General features: G+C 39.3%; 1 protein-coding gene across 2 annotated transcripts in view; it reads left to right on the forward strand.

The window, feature by feature from the left end:
• The first annotated feature begins 3,519 nt into the window (after nt 1–3,519).
• WDR35 (WD repeat domain 35) overlaps nt 3,520–16,202 on the forward strand; it is a 51,993-nt gene continuing 39,310 nt past the window's right edge. For both annotated transcript variants that reach the window (XM_024999528.2, XM_024999529.2), the window contains exons 1-5: nt 3,520–3,670; nt 4,342–4,459; nt 12,136–12,207; nt 13,682–13,774; nt 15,286–15,414. In XM_024999528.2, the coding sequence (XP_024855296.1) occupies nt 3,647–3,670; nt 4,342–4,459; nt 12,136–12,207; nt 13,682–13,774; nt 15,286–15,414 (436 nt within the window). In that variant the 5' untranslated portion in view covers nt 3,520–3,646. The remainder of the gene's footprint in view (nt 3,671–4,341; nt 4,460–12,135; nt 12,208–13,681; nt 13,775–15,285; nt 15,415–16,202) is intronic.

Raw genomic sequence — 16,202 nt, forward strand, 5'->3', positions numbered from 1 at the left:
ATTTGAGCACACAATCAGTTATATTAATATATCACAAAGAAATGGTATTACAGGGTAATAAATGAGAGCTCATGTACAAGAACTATGGAAAGGTATTTAGAGACAAATTTTTAAGGATGTGACCATCAGTAGCTTCAATTAAACATGCCTTAAACTTAACCAGTTGGTTAGAATCCCTCTGGCTTAGAAAACTGATTTTTGTTTCCTGAGTCCAGTATAGGGAGCCTGTGATCAGGTGCCAGAAAACATATAGGGATGTAATCTGGTGCTGAAAAAGATACACATACATTTGAAAACAAATATGTATTACACAAATATATTTAGTAAGGATTTCTCAGGGAGACCTATTTTGTGCATTTGGCTAGGCACAATTGGCCAAAAGGAACATCACAGGATATATAAAAATGGCCTTGGAAGCAGACAGGAATGTTGGGATGAAAAAAGCATATTGGCTCATTTAAAGTGTGAGCACCAAAGTAAAACAATTTAAGACTGAAGAAAGATCTGATTTTAGCTCCAGTTTAGATCTGACAGGAAAGGCACTAGGATTTATTGTCAATTTCCCAGGATGCTGAGACAACAGACTCAGGTCAAAGGATTTGAACATTATTTGCTGGGGATGGGGAAAGAATTCAGGCGGGGGAAATTAGATAAATTGGAAGGACTGATGTCCTTTTCATTATAGGGGACTGGAATGCAAAAGTAGGCAGTCAAGAAACACCTGGAATAACAGGAAAATTTGGCCTTGGAATACAGAATGAAGCAGGGCAAAGGTTAATAGAGTTTTGCCAAGAAAACCCACTGGTTATAGCAAACACCCTCTTCCAACAACACAAGAGAAAATGCTACACATGGACATCACCAGATGCTCAACACTGAAATCAGATTGATTATATTCTTTGCAGCCAAAGAAGGAGAAGCTCTATACAGTCAGCAAAAATAAGATTGGGAGCTGACTGTGGCTCAGACCATGAACTCCTTATTGCCAAATTCAGACTTAAATTGAAGAAAGTAGGGAAAACCACTAGACCATTCAGGTATGACCTAAATCAAATCCCTTATGATTATACAATGGAAGTGAGAAATAGATTTAAGGGACTAGATCTGATAGAATGCCTGATGAACTATGGAATGAGGTTTGTGACACTGTACAGGAGACAGGGATCAAGACCATCCCCATGGAAGAGAAATGCAAAAAGCAAACTGGCTGTCTGGGGAGGCCTTACAAATAGCTGTGAAAAGAAGAGAAGTGAAAAGCAAAGGAGGAAAGGAAAGATATAAACATCTGAATGCAGAGTTCCAAAGAATAGGAAGGAGAGATAAGAAAGCCTTCCTCAGTGATCAATGCAAAGACATAGAGGAAAACAACAGAATGGGAAAGACTAGAGATCTCCTCAAGAAAATTAGAGATACCAAGGGAACATTTCATGCAAAGATGGCCTCGATAAAGGACAGAAATGGTATGGACCTAACAGAAGCAGAAGATATTAAGAAGAGGTGGCAAGAATACAAAGAAGAATTGTACAAAAAAGATCTTCACGACCCAGATAATCACAATGGTGTGATCCCTCATCTAGAGCCAGACATCCTGGAATGTGAAGTCAAGTGGGCCTTAGAAAGCATCACTATGAACAAAGCTAGTGGAGGTGATGGAATTCCAGTGGAGCTATTTCAAATCCTGAAAGATGATGCTGTGAAAGTGCTGCACTCAATATGCCAACAAATTTGGAAAACTCAGCAGTGGCCACAGGACTGGAAAAGGTCAGTTTTTATTCCAGTCCCAAAGAAAGGCAATGCCAAAGGCAATGCCTCAAACTACCGCACAATTGCACTCATCTCACATGCTAGTAAAGTAATGCTCAAAATTCTCCAAGCCAGGCTTCAGCAGGACGTGAACCGTGAACTTCAGATGTTCAAGCTGGTTTTAGAAAAGGCAGAGGAATCAGAGATCAAATTACCAACATCCACTGGATCACCGAAAAGGCAAGAGAATTCCAGGAAAACATCTACTTCTGCTTTATTGACTATGCCAAAGCCTTTGACTGTGTGGATCACAATAAACTGTGGAAAATTCTGAAAGAGATGGGAATCCCAGACCACCTGACCTGCCTCTTGAGAAATTTGTATGCAGGTCAGGAAGCAACAGTTAGAACTGGACATGGAACAACAGACTGGTTCCAAATAGGAAAATGAGTACGTCAAGGCTGTATACTGTCACCCTGCTTATTTAACTTATATGCAGAGTATATCATGAGAAACGCTGGGCTGGAAGAAACACAAGCTGGAATCAAGATTGCTGGGAGAAATATCAAGAACCTCAGATATGCAGATGATACCCCCCTTATGGTAGAAAGTGAAGAGGAACTAAAAAGCCTCTTGATGAAAGTGAAAGAGGAGAGTGAAAAAGTTGGCTTAAAGCTCAACATTCAGAAAACAAAGATCATGGCATCTGGTCCTATCACTTCATGGGAAATAGATGGGCAAACAGTGGAAACAGTGTCAGACTTTATTTTTTTGGGCTCCAAAATAACTGCAGATGGTGACTGCAGCCATGAAATTAAAAGACGCTTACTCCTTGGAAGGAAAGTTATGACCAACCTAGATAGCATATTCAAAAGCAGAGACATTACTATGCCAACAAAGGTCTGTCTAGTCAAGGCTATGGTTTTTCCAGTAGTCATGTATGGATGTGACAGTTGGACTGTGCAGAAAGCTGAGCGCTGAAGAATTGATGCTTTTGAACTGTGGTGTTGGAGAAAACTCTTGAGAGTCCCATGGACTGCAAGGAGATCCAACCAGTCCATTCTAAAGGAGATCAGTCCTGGGTGTTCTTTGGAAGGAATGATGCTAAAGCTGAAATTCCAGTACTTTGGTCACCTCACGTGAAGAGTTGATTCACTGGAAAAGACTCTGATGCTGGGAGGGATTGAGGGCAGGAGGAGAAGGGGACGACAGAGGACGAGATGGCTGGATGGCATCACCGACTCGATGGATGTGAGTTTGAGTGAACTCTGGGAGTTGGTGATGGAGGCCTGGCGTGCTGCAGTTCATGGGGTCGCAAAGAGTCGGACACGAGACTGAGCGACTGAACTGAACTGACTGACCTTCGTTTGACCAATGGGCGCCAGCCTACCAAATCCTGTAAAGTACCTTTCCTTTTCACAATGTTGGGACTTTGGGGCTTACACAACACCCCATCCTTACGACCTCATTTGAATGGGCGCCCTTACTGAGCTGGTACTGAAACCTCAGTCGAGTTCCACCGCGACCGTCCGAGGTCGAGGCCGGTCCTCGGAGCCCGTCCGGACCAAGGACACCTGAGGCTACGAGGCAGGGAACTAACAGTCGCGGCGCCGGCCGGGTCCCTGGGCAGGAAAGCCCAGAAGCAAATCCACCACGTCCAACACCGGTTTGGGCCCGCGACAAGAGCTCTACCAGCAACCCCGACGTCCGCGCAGGCGTACTACGCCCGGCGATGCGAGGGCAACGCCGGAAGTGTCCCTTCGGCGCCCCGGATGCGACCGGGAGGCAGCGGTTGCCAGGGCGACGAGAGCTTCCCAGAGCCGCTGGTACTCGCGATCTGCAGCTTAGAAGGTTTCCCGTGGCGGGCTTTGACTGCTGGGGTCGTCCTCTCGGGGTTTCCAGGATGTTCTTTTACTTGAGCAAGAAAGTGAGTTTCCCAGGGTTCGCCCTTGCTCCTCCTCTGGTTTCTCAACCTGCAGGCGATTCCGGCATTCTGCCCGAGAGGCTATGCGTAGTGATCCAGCCTTCGCCATCCCTTCTTTCACCTTCCTGCGCGGTCCAGCCTCGGACTTCCCTTTGCCGTCCCTGAGCCCACACAGTCCTTGGCGGAGCCAGCCGCTCTCTCGCAAGATCTTTCCCATTCCTGCCCCTGGTTAGGTCCTTTTGGGGGGGCCCGCAGGGCAGATCACTGTTTGCGTCCCTATCTTTCTCTACTTCACCTGTTGCTCATCAGATGATTTAAACTCGTTGGATCATCACGGGCCGCTGGGCGGGGAGAAAAGTAATAAAAACGTAGGCAAAGTGTGTGTGGAAAGGGAATAAGGATTTGGAGGTAGAGTTTTATGCCTGCTTTACCTCCCCTGCCTTTTAAAAATCCATCAGGTCATCCTCATTGGGTTTCTTTTTGCAGTCACTGCCCTTCTTCTGTGGGCAGTTCTTTGTCTCTTTCCCAAATGGGCCCCGGGCAGTTCAAGGGACTATGCTTATTTTCATAGTTTCACATTTCTGCAAGACCGTTTCTTCTGCAGTCTTCATCTTCCGTAGACTCACTACCAACCCCTTCGTTAAAAGTTGTGAGTGGCTGTGGTTGCTTTTCAGGTTGCCATGTCCAATAACGTGAAGCTGAAATGTATATCTTGGAACAAGGACCAAGGATTCATAGCATGTGGTGGTGACGATGGATTACTGAGAGTTTTGAAATTGGAGACACAGACAGGTAAATGAATGCAAGCCCAGATGTTTGAACATAAGGGAAAATCATTTGTTCAGAGAGATTTGCTTATGGTATTTGTCAGTATGCAATTCTAATTCTTTCAAAAGGAAAAAAAACCCCAACATTTTGGGGTGTTCTAGAATATTTTTGTAAGGAAGTTCAGAAAATATCGAATGTAAACCTCAGATGGCTTTTGCTGAAATTATCGCTGGCAAATGAAAATGAATGAAGGATGAAGACTAAGTCATTATATTGTCTTGTGCCATGTTTGTTGATTGTGCTGTATCATTAGCAGTCTAATAAAAATGACGTGAGTCACCTTTTCAGTGAGGTCACAGAAATCTCACATTTTGGCAGCTTATTTACAGGCCTGTGTTCTTTCTGCTTTTCAGATATGTAAATAATTACGCGCTTAGTTCTCAAGAACAGCACATGGGATTAAAAAAATTGTTTTATTAAGAAGTCTCTTGTGTTTTACAGCTTGATTTCTCTTTTTCTAGTTCTGTGGAATCATAGCACACAGTTTCACATTTCTTAATTATCTAGTGTTGCTCTAGGTTGAAGAGCTAGACAATCCCTGATCTATATAGGAGATCTGGATAAGGAGATTGAATTGGAACCTGAATTGGAACCTTGGCTCTGCCGTAAGACTTCTGAATACATTTCAGCAAGTTTCTGAATATCTTTGATTTTAGTCCAATCTTTTGTAAAATTTGGGTTTGAACTAAGTTACATTTTGGATTTCTTACCAGCATTGCTTCTCAAGCTTTATCAGGTATAGGAATCATCTGCAGAGGTTGTTAAAATGGATTTCTGGACTTAGCCCCAGAGTAGAACTGGAATGGGGTCTGAGAATTTGCATTTGTAGTGATACTGGTGTTGCTGGTTCTCAGACCACACTTTGAGTAATACTGTTTTACAGCTTTGAAGTGATAGTTGTAAATATTATTAAGCACTTTCTATGTCTAGGGTGTTTAACCTTTACCGTCTAATTTGACCTCACAGTAATCTTGAGAGGTAGATATTTCAGATGAGGCAACTGAGATACTGATCAATGAATAACCTGCCCAAGGTCACATGGGAAATAAGTGACACAGCTGAGATTTTAATAAAAGGAATAGAAAAGAATTTTACTTCAGCCAAATGGAGAACTGTAGCCAGGGAGGCGGTCTCTCAGATGATTCTGAGAAACTATTCCAAAGAAGATGGTTTTTAGCATGGTTTTATCTCCTGTCTGAACAAAGAATATCAGACACAACAGGGAGGGTGCATTCTTTTGAGGAATTTATTTGCTTCCTACGCAGTGAGTCAGTGTGGCTTTGGCTTCTGGGAAGGGAGCCTCATCATTGAAGGAGTACTAGCACTGATGTCCCAGGAAGGGCAGCATGGACCTCTGTCTTTAGGATGGACATTCTTTACTTCTGGACAATGCACACTTTTCTTTGATGGTTAAAGCAGATATACAAGTTATGTTTGATAGCTTAAAAAACACACTGTTCTAGTTAGCATGAAGTTTAAGTTAAATAATGTATAAACCATTTTGACTTTCCTATACTGCAATATGTGAAAATTTCTTCCGTCAAAACTTAGTTTGTCTCAATTTCAAACCTCATTTTTAACCACTACATGGAGGGCTCATGGACGGCCTAAGCAAAGAGAGAATAGTTGTTTTGATGTGCTAGATTAATTATATGAAAAAAAAGCAGATTTGGAAGGTAGAGACTTATGTACCAATTTGAGTTTGTCTTCTGTTGCTTAGTAATTTAATCTCTCAGTGCTTTAGCTTTCTTAACTGTCTTAAAGGAAAATAACTTTTGTCTGTGTTGCATTTCTCAAATACTTACAAGTATATGCTCATATGTGCATGTACATATACATATTTTGCCTAAAATATGTAGGAAGTTTTAGTTACATTAATAAATGGATGTATTATGCTTAATATTGAAGGCTTGTCAAGAAAAAATTACTTCTTTTCCTTTTATACACTTCTGATGAAATGTGGTTAGAATATTCTTTGAAATTGAGCAAGTGAGCAAGATGAAAAATAGATTCTTGAATGGCTTGGAATATGGAGTTAATTATTTGTTTTAAAATTTAATAATGAGTGTAAATCATGTTGAAAGAGAGAAATATAAGAAATATGGCTGGATGAGTCTTTAAAAGGTCAGTCTATTGTATCACAACTATTGTTATTAAATACGATAATAATAAAGTAATAAAGTTACTGTTACTCCAGTAATCATCACCAGATATTGATTGCTGAGTACATTTGAAACATTGTGATATGCTGAAGATGTGGCTTTGTAAGTGCCATTTTGGTGGTTGGCTACAGAATAGCTAAATTATCATCATTCTTCCATATAATATAACAGTCGTCTACATCAGTAAAATACCTACTATAGCATTATTTTAATGGCTGTTTAGTATTCCATTTTGTTGATATATATAATGATTTATATATCCAGTTCTAGTGTTGGATATTTAGATGTATCCACATAAGTTGTTCCCAACAATATCTTTGTATCCAAAGATCTTTGCTAAAGATGTTTCTTTGCATGGACCTTTAATTACTTTCTAGCATACAGTTCTAGAGGTGGAATTTACTGGATCAAAGGTCATGTAGATTTATAAAGGTCCTCATATGTTTAGCCAGTTTACCTTCTAGAAGGCTTGCATTGCTTTGCATTCCCTGTAGTGGTATTCCCAGTTTTCACTCTTGCTTTAGAAGGAAAGGAACTATTAGAACTGATAGAACCAGTGTTTGTCCCCATCTTGTTACCTCAGGTTAAGATGGAGAGGCGGGTAGTGTTCTCTCACAGGCCACCTTTCACAGGTTTTGCTGGAGCCCACCTCCTCTTGCCTTCTCAGGGCCCTTATTCCTTTTTAATTCTCTCTCTCTTTCCTTTTGAGTATCAGTCTGCTTTCTCCTTCTTTTCTCTCCCTTGCCAGCCACTTTCATGTTACAAAGCTAATGGGCAGCTTTTTGTTTTTTTGTCCTTATGCACATTTGACTGGTTCTTGAACTGTTGTTTTTTCAAGAAAAGAGAGAATTGCAATGTTTTAAATTATTGTTATACATATTGCTATCCCCTCCTTTATTTTCTTATAAGTTCTCAGTCTCTTTTACCAGATTCTCCTCTAACTGTTGGAATTCCTGAGAACTTGCTTCTGGGCTCTTTTCATTTCGCATTCTCTTTAGACTTATTCTTTCATTCCCATGGCTTTAAATGCCCTCTGTGGAATGACGATTCCTAAATATATCTCTCCAGCCCAGTCCTGATTTATCAGACTTGGACATCTCCTCAAGAATCTTTCACAGGCATCTCATACTGAACTCTTGACCTTCTCCCGTTTATCTTCTCTCACTTGTCTCCATTTCAGTAAATATCTTAAATTTCACCCATTTGCTCAAGCTAGAAGCCCACTTCTTCCCCCCTTACCATCATCTTCATCAACAACCCTATGCTTCTGTCTCCAGATTATCGAATCCATCCTTTCCCTTTGTCCTCTTCTGCCCCTCCAGTCCCAGCCACTATCATCTCTCACCTCAACTGGTTGAGAATCAACTTCATGGTTTCTTGCCTCTTTCTTGTGTGATCTTAAAACAAAAACAAAAACAAACACAAAAAGAACCAGGTCATGTCATTTCCTTTCTAACAGTCTTTAAAGGGACGCCGGCTTGGGCCAGAGTTGCTTGTGGTGGAATTTGAGAAGGGCCCTGACTGGAGATGGCATCTCTTGCTCTTCCTGCCACTGCTGCAGACGGCGCAGTGTACTCATCTTCATGAGAAGAAATATTGCCGGAAAGCAGGCATTTGAGTCAGAGAAGAAGTGTTCCAAGACCATCCAAACCACCTGTGTAGCCATCTGCACAGCCCTCCAGGAACTGCAGGCAGTGGGAGTATCAGCTTTCTGACGTGCCCGTGCAGTGAGATTGACACTCAAAGCTTCCTGCCTTTGTTCTAGGAATGTTCGTAATCCAGACCAACTCCATACTTAAAGAATGTGCTGCGAACCCAGGCTCCAGAAACAGCAGGTCAGGGGCCCATAGCTGTACCCGTGGATGTGTGCATAGTCACTTGTAGCCAGTCATGCAGCGAAGCCAGGCAGCTGAGTGATCCTGCCTGGGAGTCTGTAGAGCCTATAGCAGCTCCTTCTCAGAATCCCACCATCTCTTCAAGTGTTGCAAAAATGTCTTCTTCACATTTCAATCCTGCTTGTCAAACTCACCGTGCAACACATAATGTGAATTTCTCTTGCAGTTGGGCTGCTGACCACTTTCATGAATGCAAAATGTGAAAACTGATGTTAATGAATGTCAGCCAGGTTTTCCCAAGATGAAAATGCTCAGACTCGGTGTGCTTGGTTCCTCGTTTTCTGAGCAGGGTCTTCTGTTTTCCTCTGTTATCTCTCTCATTCTCAGTGACTTTATTACCGTTAACTTTTGTAAATCCTTTGGATCTTTTGAGCTTGTGGGAGATACTTTGAATGGTTTGAATTGCTGATTTCATTCCAAAATTTCCCTTCATGGGTTTCAAATGCCTTCTTTTATTGGTGCCTCCTTTCATCATGCCTTTCAAATCCAAGGGTTATTGATGCTTTGAGAAGAATTCTGTCAGTATTAACAGATGCTTGTTCCCATGCCAGTTTGTTTGCTTATTGGCTGTGGGGAGTTTAGTAATGTAACTCCGTGGAGTCTTGAAATCTTGGTGGTTTTACTTGACCTCACTGAAAACTTTTGAGTTTTTTTCTTTTGGATATCTGAGCTTTCAGACAGATTTTGCAGATATTTTCTGCATAATAAAGTTCTAGAGTTACTGCTAGCAAAAGACAATATTTAGATGTGGAAACTATTTGTTCACCATGTAAAGGAGAATTTAAAAAATGTATTCTCATGTATGTCAGAATATGCTTTGTGAAGAGGCTACACTTCATGGTTTAACAAATAGAAAACATGCATGCAATGCAGAATTTTGAATTCAGACCATGTAAGCCAATGGAAGGATGGAACTGCTTCATCAAACTTTCAAATATGTTGGGTCCTGCAAACCCTTAGAATCACGTATCACTAATTTTACTTGATTATAGTGATTGTGACTATAGGCATTAGAATGGATTTTTAGTGCTATAAGAAATATGTTTTTATGAAATGTTTTTAGAACTAGAATAAGGCTTAAGTGTGTAGGTACATTTTTAAAGAGATTCAGTGAGTAAGAGAACCCATTGTTAAAAAAACAAGGTTCAACCTAATGTGTATGTCAACATTTATTCTATCCTAATTGTTTGACAAATGATTGTGAAGTTATATATGTGTATTCTTGTTCATGTTACTAAGACAGTAACTAGATAGTTAGAACCAATGGTTTTAGAGGAACTCAGATTTTTTTCCCTCTGAGATTGTTTTCAGAATAAAGAATATATTTCATAGTAATTTTAAGATACATGTTATCTGAAAGGAGAATTTTCTTGAACTTATAAAAATTCCCATTCTCACAAATTCTTAAGATTTTCATAAATTAGTATTTTTAAATGAATGCTTCAAATGGTATATTTTACATGTGACTATCAGATTTTCTGGGAGAAGGAAATGGCAACCCACTCCAGTACTCGTGCCTGGAAAATTCCATGGATGGAGGAGCCTGGTTGGCTACAGTCTGTGGGGTTGCCAAGAGTCAGACACAACTGAGCTACTTCACTTTCTTTCTTTGTATAGTTCCTTTTGGAGGAGGAAATGGCAACCCACTCCAGTGTTCTTGCCTGGAGAATCCCATGGACGGAAGGGCCTGGTGGGCTACAGTCTATGCGGTTGCAAAGAGTTGGACATGACTAAGCAACTAACACACACACATACACACATGTCAGATTTTCTAAGTGAAGATTCATTTACTGAGAAGACATTTTATGTTACTATATTCTGGATAAGAAAGCTATGCTACATATACACAATGGAGTATTACTCAGCCATTAAAAAGAATACATTTGAATCAGTTCTAATGAGGTGGATGAAACTGGAGCCTATTATACAGAGTGAAGTAAGCCAGAAGGAAAAACACCAATATAGTATACTAACACATATATATGGAATTTAGAAAGATGGTAACAATAACCCGGTGTACGAGACAGCAAAAGAGACACTGATGTATAGAACAGTCTTATGGACTCTGTGGGAGAGGGAGAGGGTGGAAAGATTTGGGAGAATGGCATTGAAACATGTAAAATATCATGTAAGAAACGAGTTGCCAATCCAGGTTCGATGCACGATACTGGATGCTTGGGGCTAGTGCACTGGGATGACCCAGAGGGATGGTATGGGGAGGGAGGAGGGAGGAGGGTCCAGGATGGGGAACACATGCATACCTGTGGTGGATTCATTTTGATATTTGGCAAAACTAATACAATTATGTAAAGTTTAAAAATAAAATAAAATTATATTATATTACTATATTCTTCTCTGTAGTATGATTAGTAATCCAAGAGAAAAAGTCACTTCAAATAATAAACAGCCTTTAAAGGCTTACATTGCACTTTGGATAACAAAAACTTTTCACTGCTTCTTGCAAAGACTTCAAATTTTTTTCTATGCCTATCACTTCTGCCTCATCTTATGCCATTCTCCCCTTATGAACTATATAGGCCTTCTTTCAGTTTGCTAAAGGCTCTAAAATTCTACCCAGGGGCTATTGCATTTGCTGCATCCTAGCCTGAAATACTTTGCCCCTTTCCGTAACTGGCTTGGCTTTTTCCAGTTTATCCCTTGGTCTCAGCTTAGATACCATTTCTTCAGAGCTCCTTCCTTGGTTCTTCCTCCCTCCAATCTAAATTAACTCCCCCTCTGTTTCTTGTCTCTTATTATGCTTTTACTTTTCCCAGTTGATAATTTTATATATGGTGGTGGTTTAGTTGCTAAGTCATGTCTGACTCTTGCGAACCCATGGACTGTAGCTTGCCAGCTCTTCTGTCCATGGGATTCTCAAGGCAAGAATACAGAAGTGGGTTTCCATTTCCTTCTCCAGGGGATCTTCCTGACCCAGGAATCGAACCCTAGTCTCCTGCATTGTAGGTAGATTCTTTACCAACTGAGCTGCAATGGAAGCCCAATTTTATATATATGCATATGTATTTATGTGGGTGTGTGAGTGTCTATTTAATATCTGTCCCCTCAGTACACTATAAGCTTTCTAGGGGGAAAAGCCTTTTTTTCATCATTTTGTATTCAGAACCTTCCACAGTGCATAGCGGAGTGTAGACATTCAATAAATGTTTGTTGAATGAATGAATGAATGAATATGATTCTGCAAAATCTAATAAAAACTAGTTTCCCAAATCTTTGCTTTTTGATCTCACTTATGCTTTAGAGTTTTCAATCTAAAATCATAAATACTTCTTTTTTGTTGTCTTTTGGGAAGGAATAAGTAGCAATAATAATTACTAATTATATTTAATATGCTAAATAAAGTATTCTTTTATACATCTTGCTTTATTTCACCAGAATAATATCTTGCAAGGGGGTACGTGTTTGTCCATGTTTCTACCATGAGAAAAATAAGTCAGAATAAGGCATTCTTTAAAATATTATTCTAATATTATTTAGGAATAGGAAAAAAGCAAGAAATGTCAAAATCTTATAATCTGTCACTTTTATATATTTGCCATAGTATGTTTTGTTTTTGTTTTTTCAGATGATACAAAATTGAGGGGTCTTGCAGCCCCTAGTAACCTTTCTATGAATCAGACTCTCGAAGGTCATAGTGGTGAGTCATGTAAATTTTTAAATCATATTTGAATAGTATTTTTAGCTATTTAGAACCGCTTGTGTGTGTATGCTTAGTCGCTCAGCTGTGTCTGACTCTTTGCAGCCCCACGGATTGGAGCCTGTCAGGTTCCTGTCCATGCGATTTTTTAGGCAGGAATATTAGAGTGGTGCCATTTTCTTCACCAGGGAATCTTCCCGACCTCGGAATCCAATCAGAGTCTCCTGGAGCCAAGGGGTCCAGTCCACATTGCAGGTTGTTTCTTTACCCGCTGAGCCATCAGGGAAGCCTTAGAAATGACTTGTGCGTGCGTGCTAAGTCGCTTCAGTCGTGTCCAACTCTGCAACCCCAGCACTGTAGCCCACCAGGCTCCTCTGTCCATGGGATTCTCCAGACAAGAATACTGGAGTGGGTTGCCATGCCTTCCTCCAAGAAATTACTTAATGCAAAAATGTCATTGTTTAAATGATGGTCTTATTTAAAGTAATCACTTCTGTTTAGCCACAATTATGCAAAAATGTTGTTTTAAACAATGGTCTTATTTAAAGTAATCATTTCTGTTTAGCCATAATTTACATGGCCTAGAGTCATTCAACAACTTTCACATGATTAAATAGCATCTTCAATAGGTATGAAAAAAATAGCTATTATTTTATATATTAAAAATACTATCTGTCTATGGATAGGATATCCTCCTCTTTAAGAGTATGTTTTATGGTCCCAGATTAATGTAGACTGAAGAGACATGACACCTGAATGTACTGGATGATGCCAGACTGGATCCTGAAATGAGAAAAACAGCTATCTATCATGGACATTATTTGGACATTTGATAAAACTTAAATGTGGACTGTGGGTTGGAGATAATAGTGTATGTGTTAAAAATTCTAATTTGTAAAACGGTTTTGAAAGAGAATGCCCTTGTTCTTAGGAAATATACAATAAAGTATTCAGGGATTAAAAAACTAAAAAAATGTTCATATAACCCAGAGGTTTAAGATATGCTCAAGAGTGTGTTACTAATAGAATAGAAAACAAGGTGTGGTGCAGGGGGAGAGATTCAGAGACATCTCTTTGACAAATACCACCCCCTCTAAAGAAAAAAAACAAGTACTTGGTATGATGTCCTTTGGGCATCATAGTCCTTGGGAGTCAGGCTAATTGGGTAAACCTTACTTACATTTGTATCTGTCATCAGATCTATGGCAGCTCTTATAGCTGATCCTAATTGGTCCCTTAGCCGGCATAAAATAGGAATAAACATGAAAATTAGTATTAGGCATTGTTGTAGAAGCAACTGATAATACTAACTGTGTTCTGTGAACATTTTTGAGTAACTTTAGACTGGTTAATTGCCCAGAAATGGTACTGATTTTAACATACTCTCGGCATTTATTATAAAAATATAAATTTAAAATTAATTGTAGCTTCTTTTTGCTTTTTTAGTTTCTAAACTGTTTTTATAAATTTTTAGGTTCTGTTCAAATTGTAACATGGAATGAACAATATCAGAAGTTGACTACCAGTGACCAAAATGGGCTTATCATTGTTTGGATGTTATATAAAGGTATATTAAGACAGCTTATTTAATCTTCCACAGATTGGAGTTTGGATCACAGTAGTTGAACGGAGAAATAACATCTTTGAAATAGACCCTTTTTAACCAGCAGTAGGAGTTCACGGGGGGTGATATTTCCAGATTTATGGATTCCTACTTTTCCCTTTAACCTTATTTCTTTTGAACTGTGACCGTGCATTAAGAAAGTGAATTATGTGACTGTTGATTATCTTCAAACTGAGCTTAGACTCTTGGCAGAATAGTTTCTGCTTGAGATAGCTCTTTTTTTCAAGTTTCCAATAAGAATTCATTTCTTTGTGGTCAGTGACTGGAGTTAGTTTAGTAGATAAAAACACATTTATGAAGAAGTCAAAAGCAATAATTCATTTCCTTTAATGAGTCAATTAGCTTCCTTTTCCTTCATGGATATAGATTTTTATCTCAGCTCTGACTGCTGGCTCCCCATTTGTGCCTTTTGCCCAGAGTTGAAAGAGTCAGAGAAAGATTAATTTAGGTGTATCACTGTTACCAGAAAAATAACTCATAATACATGTTCTCTTGAGGCCTGTAGGCATCATCTTTGAATGAAAAGGGTACCTTAGCTCATGTGTGGTTTTAAAAATGCTTAGGGTATATACCTTTAAAAAATTCTTAATTAAAATATGCTGTAGTGCACAAACTCATCTATTTATTTTTAAAGTTTATGTCTGTGTATGTGTGTGTGGGGAGTAGAATGTGAAGGTACACGAGATTAGAGTAGGTCCTCTCTGAGCCTCAGTCTTGATGGGTAATGCCCTGTTCTGACTAGTTTTCCATGTTACTTAATTACTTGCTTGGCTTTAGGCCAGAATTGTATGTATGGGAATGTAATAAAGCCTTTTAAAGAACAAAAAGAAAACAAAATAGCCTTGTGATATGCCTCACATTTGATTATACCTTGAGACAAGTCACATCTCACTTCAACCCCATGTAAGTAAATACAAGAACGTTTTTGTCACTCAGGTTTAGTGATGTGATATCACTAATGTGACGTGAGCTTAAAATTTTTTTCAGTCTTCTAGTTTTTACATAATACGCTTACATTTAACATGCCTACAGTTAATCATTGGAGAGTTTGGGTATACTTACGAAGTAATTGTGGTTATTCTGTTTTTTTCCTTGCTTATTATCTGAGGTGCACTCAAGTGGGAAAAATCAGTCTTTGAGAAAAATCACTCATTTTGGCCCTTTGGAAGCAAATGAAGTTTTATGTTTTAATTGATAGAAAAAAAGAGAAAAAGGATAGGCATTTATTGTGTTTTCTGTGATAATCTTTGAAGCAATTATTAGTAAAGGCATGAGTTATTTTTTTCATCTTGTTCTGTTGGATTTGAAGATTTTGTAGTTTAATGTCTTAGGTTGTGGAAAACTTTGCAGTTGTTTGTCCCATCGTCTATTTTATGGAAAGTTTCCAACTCTGAAGTACCATTTATCAGATGTGAAAGTTTTGACTTGCCATTTGTTTTCCTTTGTGAATACAGGCTCTTGGTATGAAGAGATGATCAACAACAGAAATAAGTCAGTGGTTCGAAGCATGAGCTGGAATGCTGATGGACAGAAGATCTGCATTGTATACGAGGATGGGGCTGTGATAGTTGGTTCAGTGGATGGTAATGCGTTTTGCACCCAGAGCTAAGGTCAAGATTTACCTGAAGTTTTGATATTTAGAGGTTTAAATGTTATCATATGTTAGCATTCTGACAGAAAAATAAATACGAAAAGAGAAAATAGTTGCTGTACAATTTGATGACATAGAAGAACCACTTAAGTCTTACTGTTTAGTCCGTAAGTCGTGTCTGACTCTTTTGCGATCCCATTGCGACCACATGGACTGTAGCTCACCAGGCTCCTTTGTCCATGGATTTCCTAGGCAAGAACACTGGAGTGGGTTGCCATTTCCTTCTCCAGGGGATCTTCCTGACTCAGGGACTGAACCTGTGTCTCCTGCGTTGGCAGTCAGAGGGACTAAATCAGAATAGGTAGAGGGATTCACTTTAGATTGGTGTCTTGTTGGGGACATGTCTTCCTTTGTATTAGGAGGCAAAGCAGAAAAATAAGTGTGGATTCACTTGTGTTCTGAATGTTTGAAAGTAGGAATGGGTTTTTTTTGGAGAAAGCTTTTATTTTCTTTCCAAAGTAAAAGGTGAATTCTTCTGCTAATTGGGAGTAAGGTTCTGAGTCAGAATTTAGAAGAGAAGGGAGAGAGTTGGAAACAGCTGCTATTTCAAATGCTTAGTAGGGTGTTTGGCACATAGTAGGTGCTCAGTAAGGATCTAATGACTGAATAAATTAAACAACTGAATGCTGTGAAGAATGTGAGAGCCCTTTAGGGAAACAAAGATTTCTAGAGCAGTTGTTAGAGAATCGTGACTTTGAAATTTTAGTGAAATAATTATGT

The sequence above is a fragment of the Bos taurus genome, chromosome 11, assembly GCF_002263795.3.
Source record: "Bos taurus isolate L1 Dominette 01449 registration number 42190680 breed Hereford chromosome 11, ARS-UCD2.0, whole genome shotgun sequence".
Lineage (NCBI taxonomy): Eukaryota > Metazoa > Chordata > Mammalia > Artiodactyla > Bovidae > Bos > Bos taurus.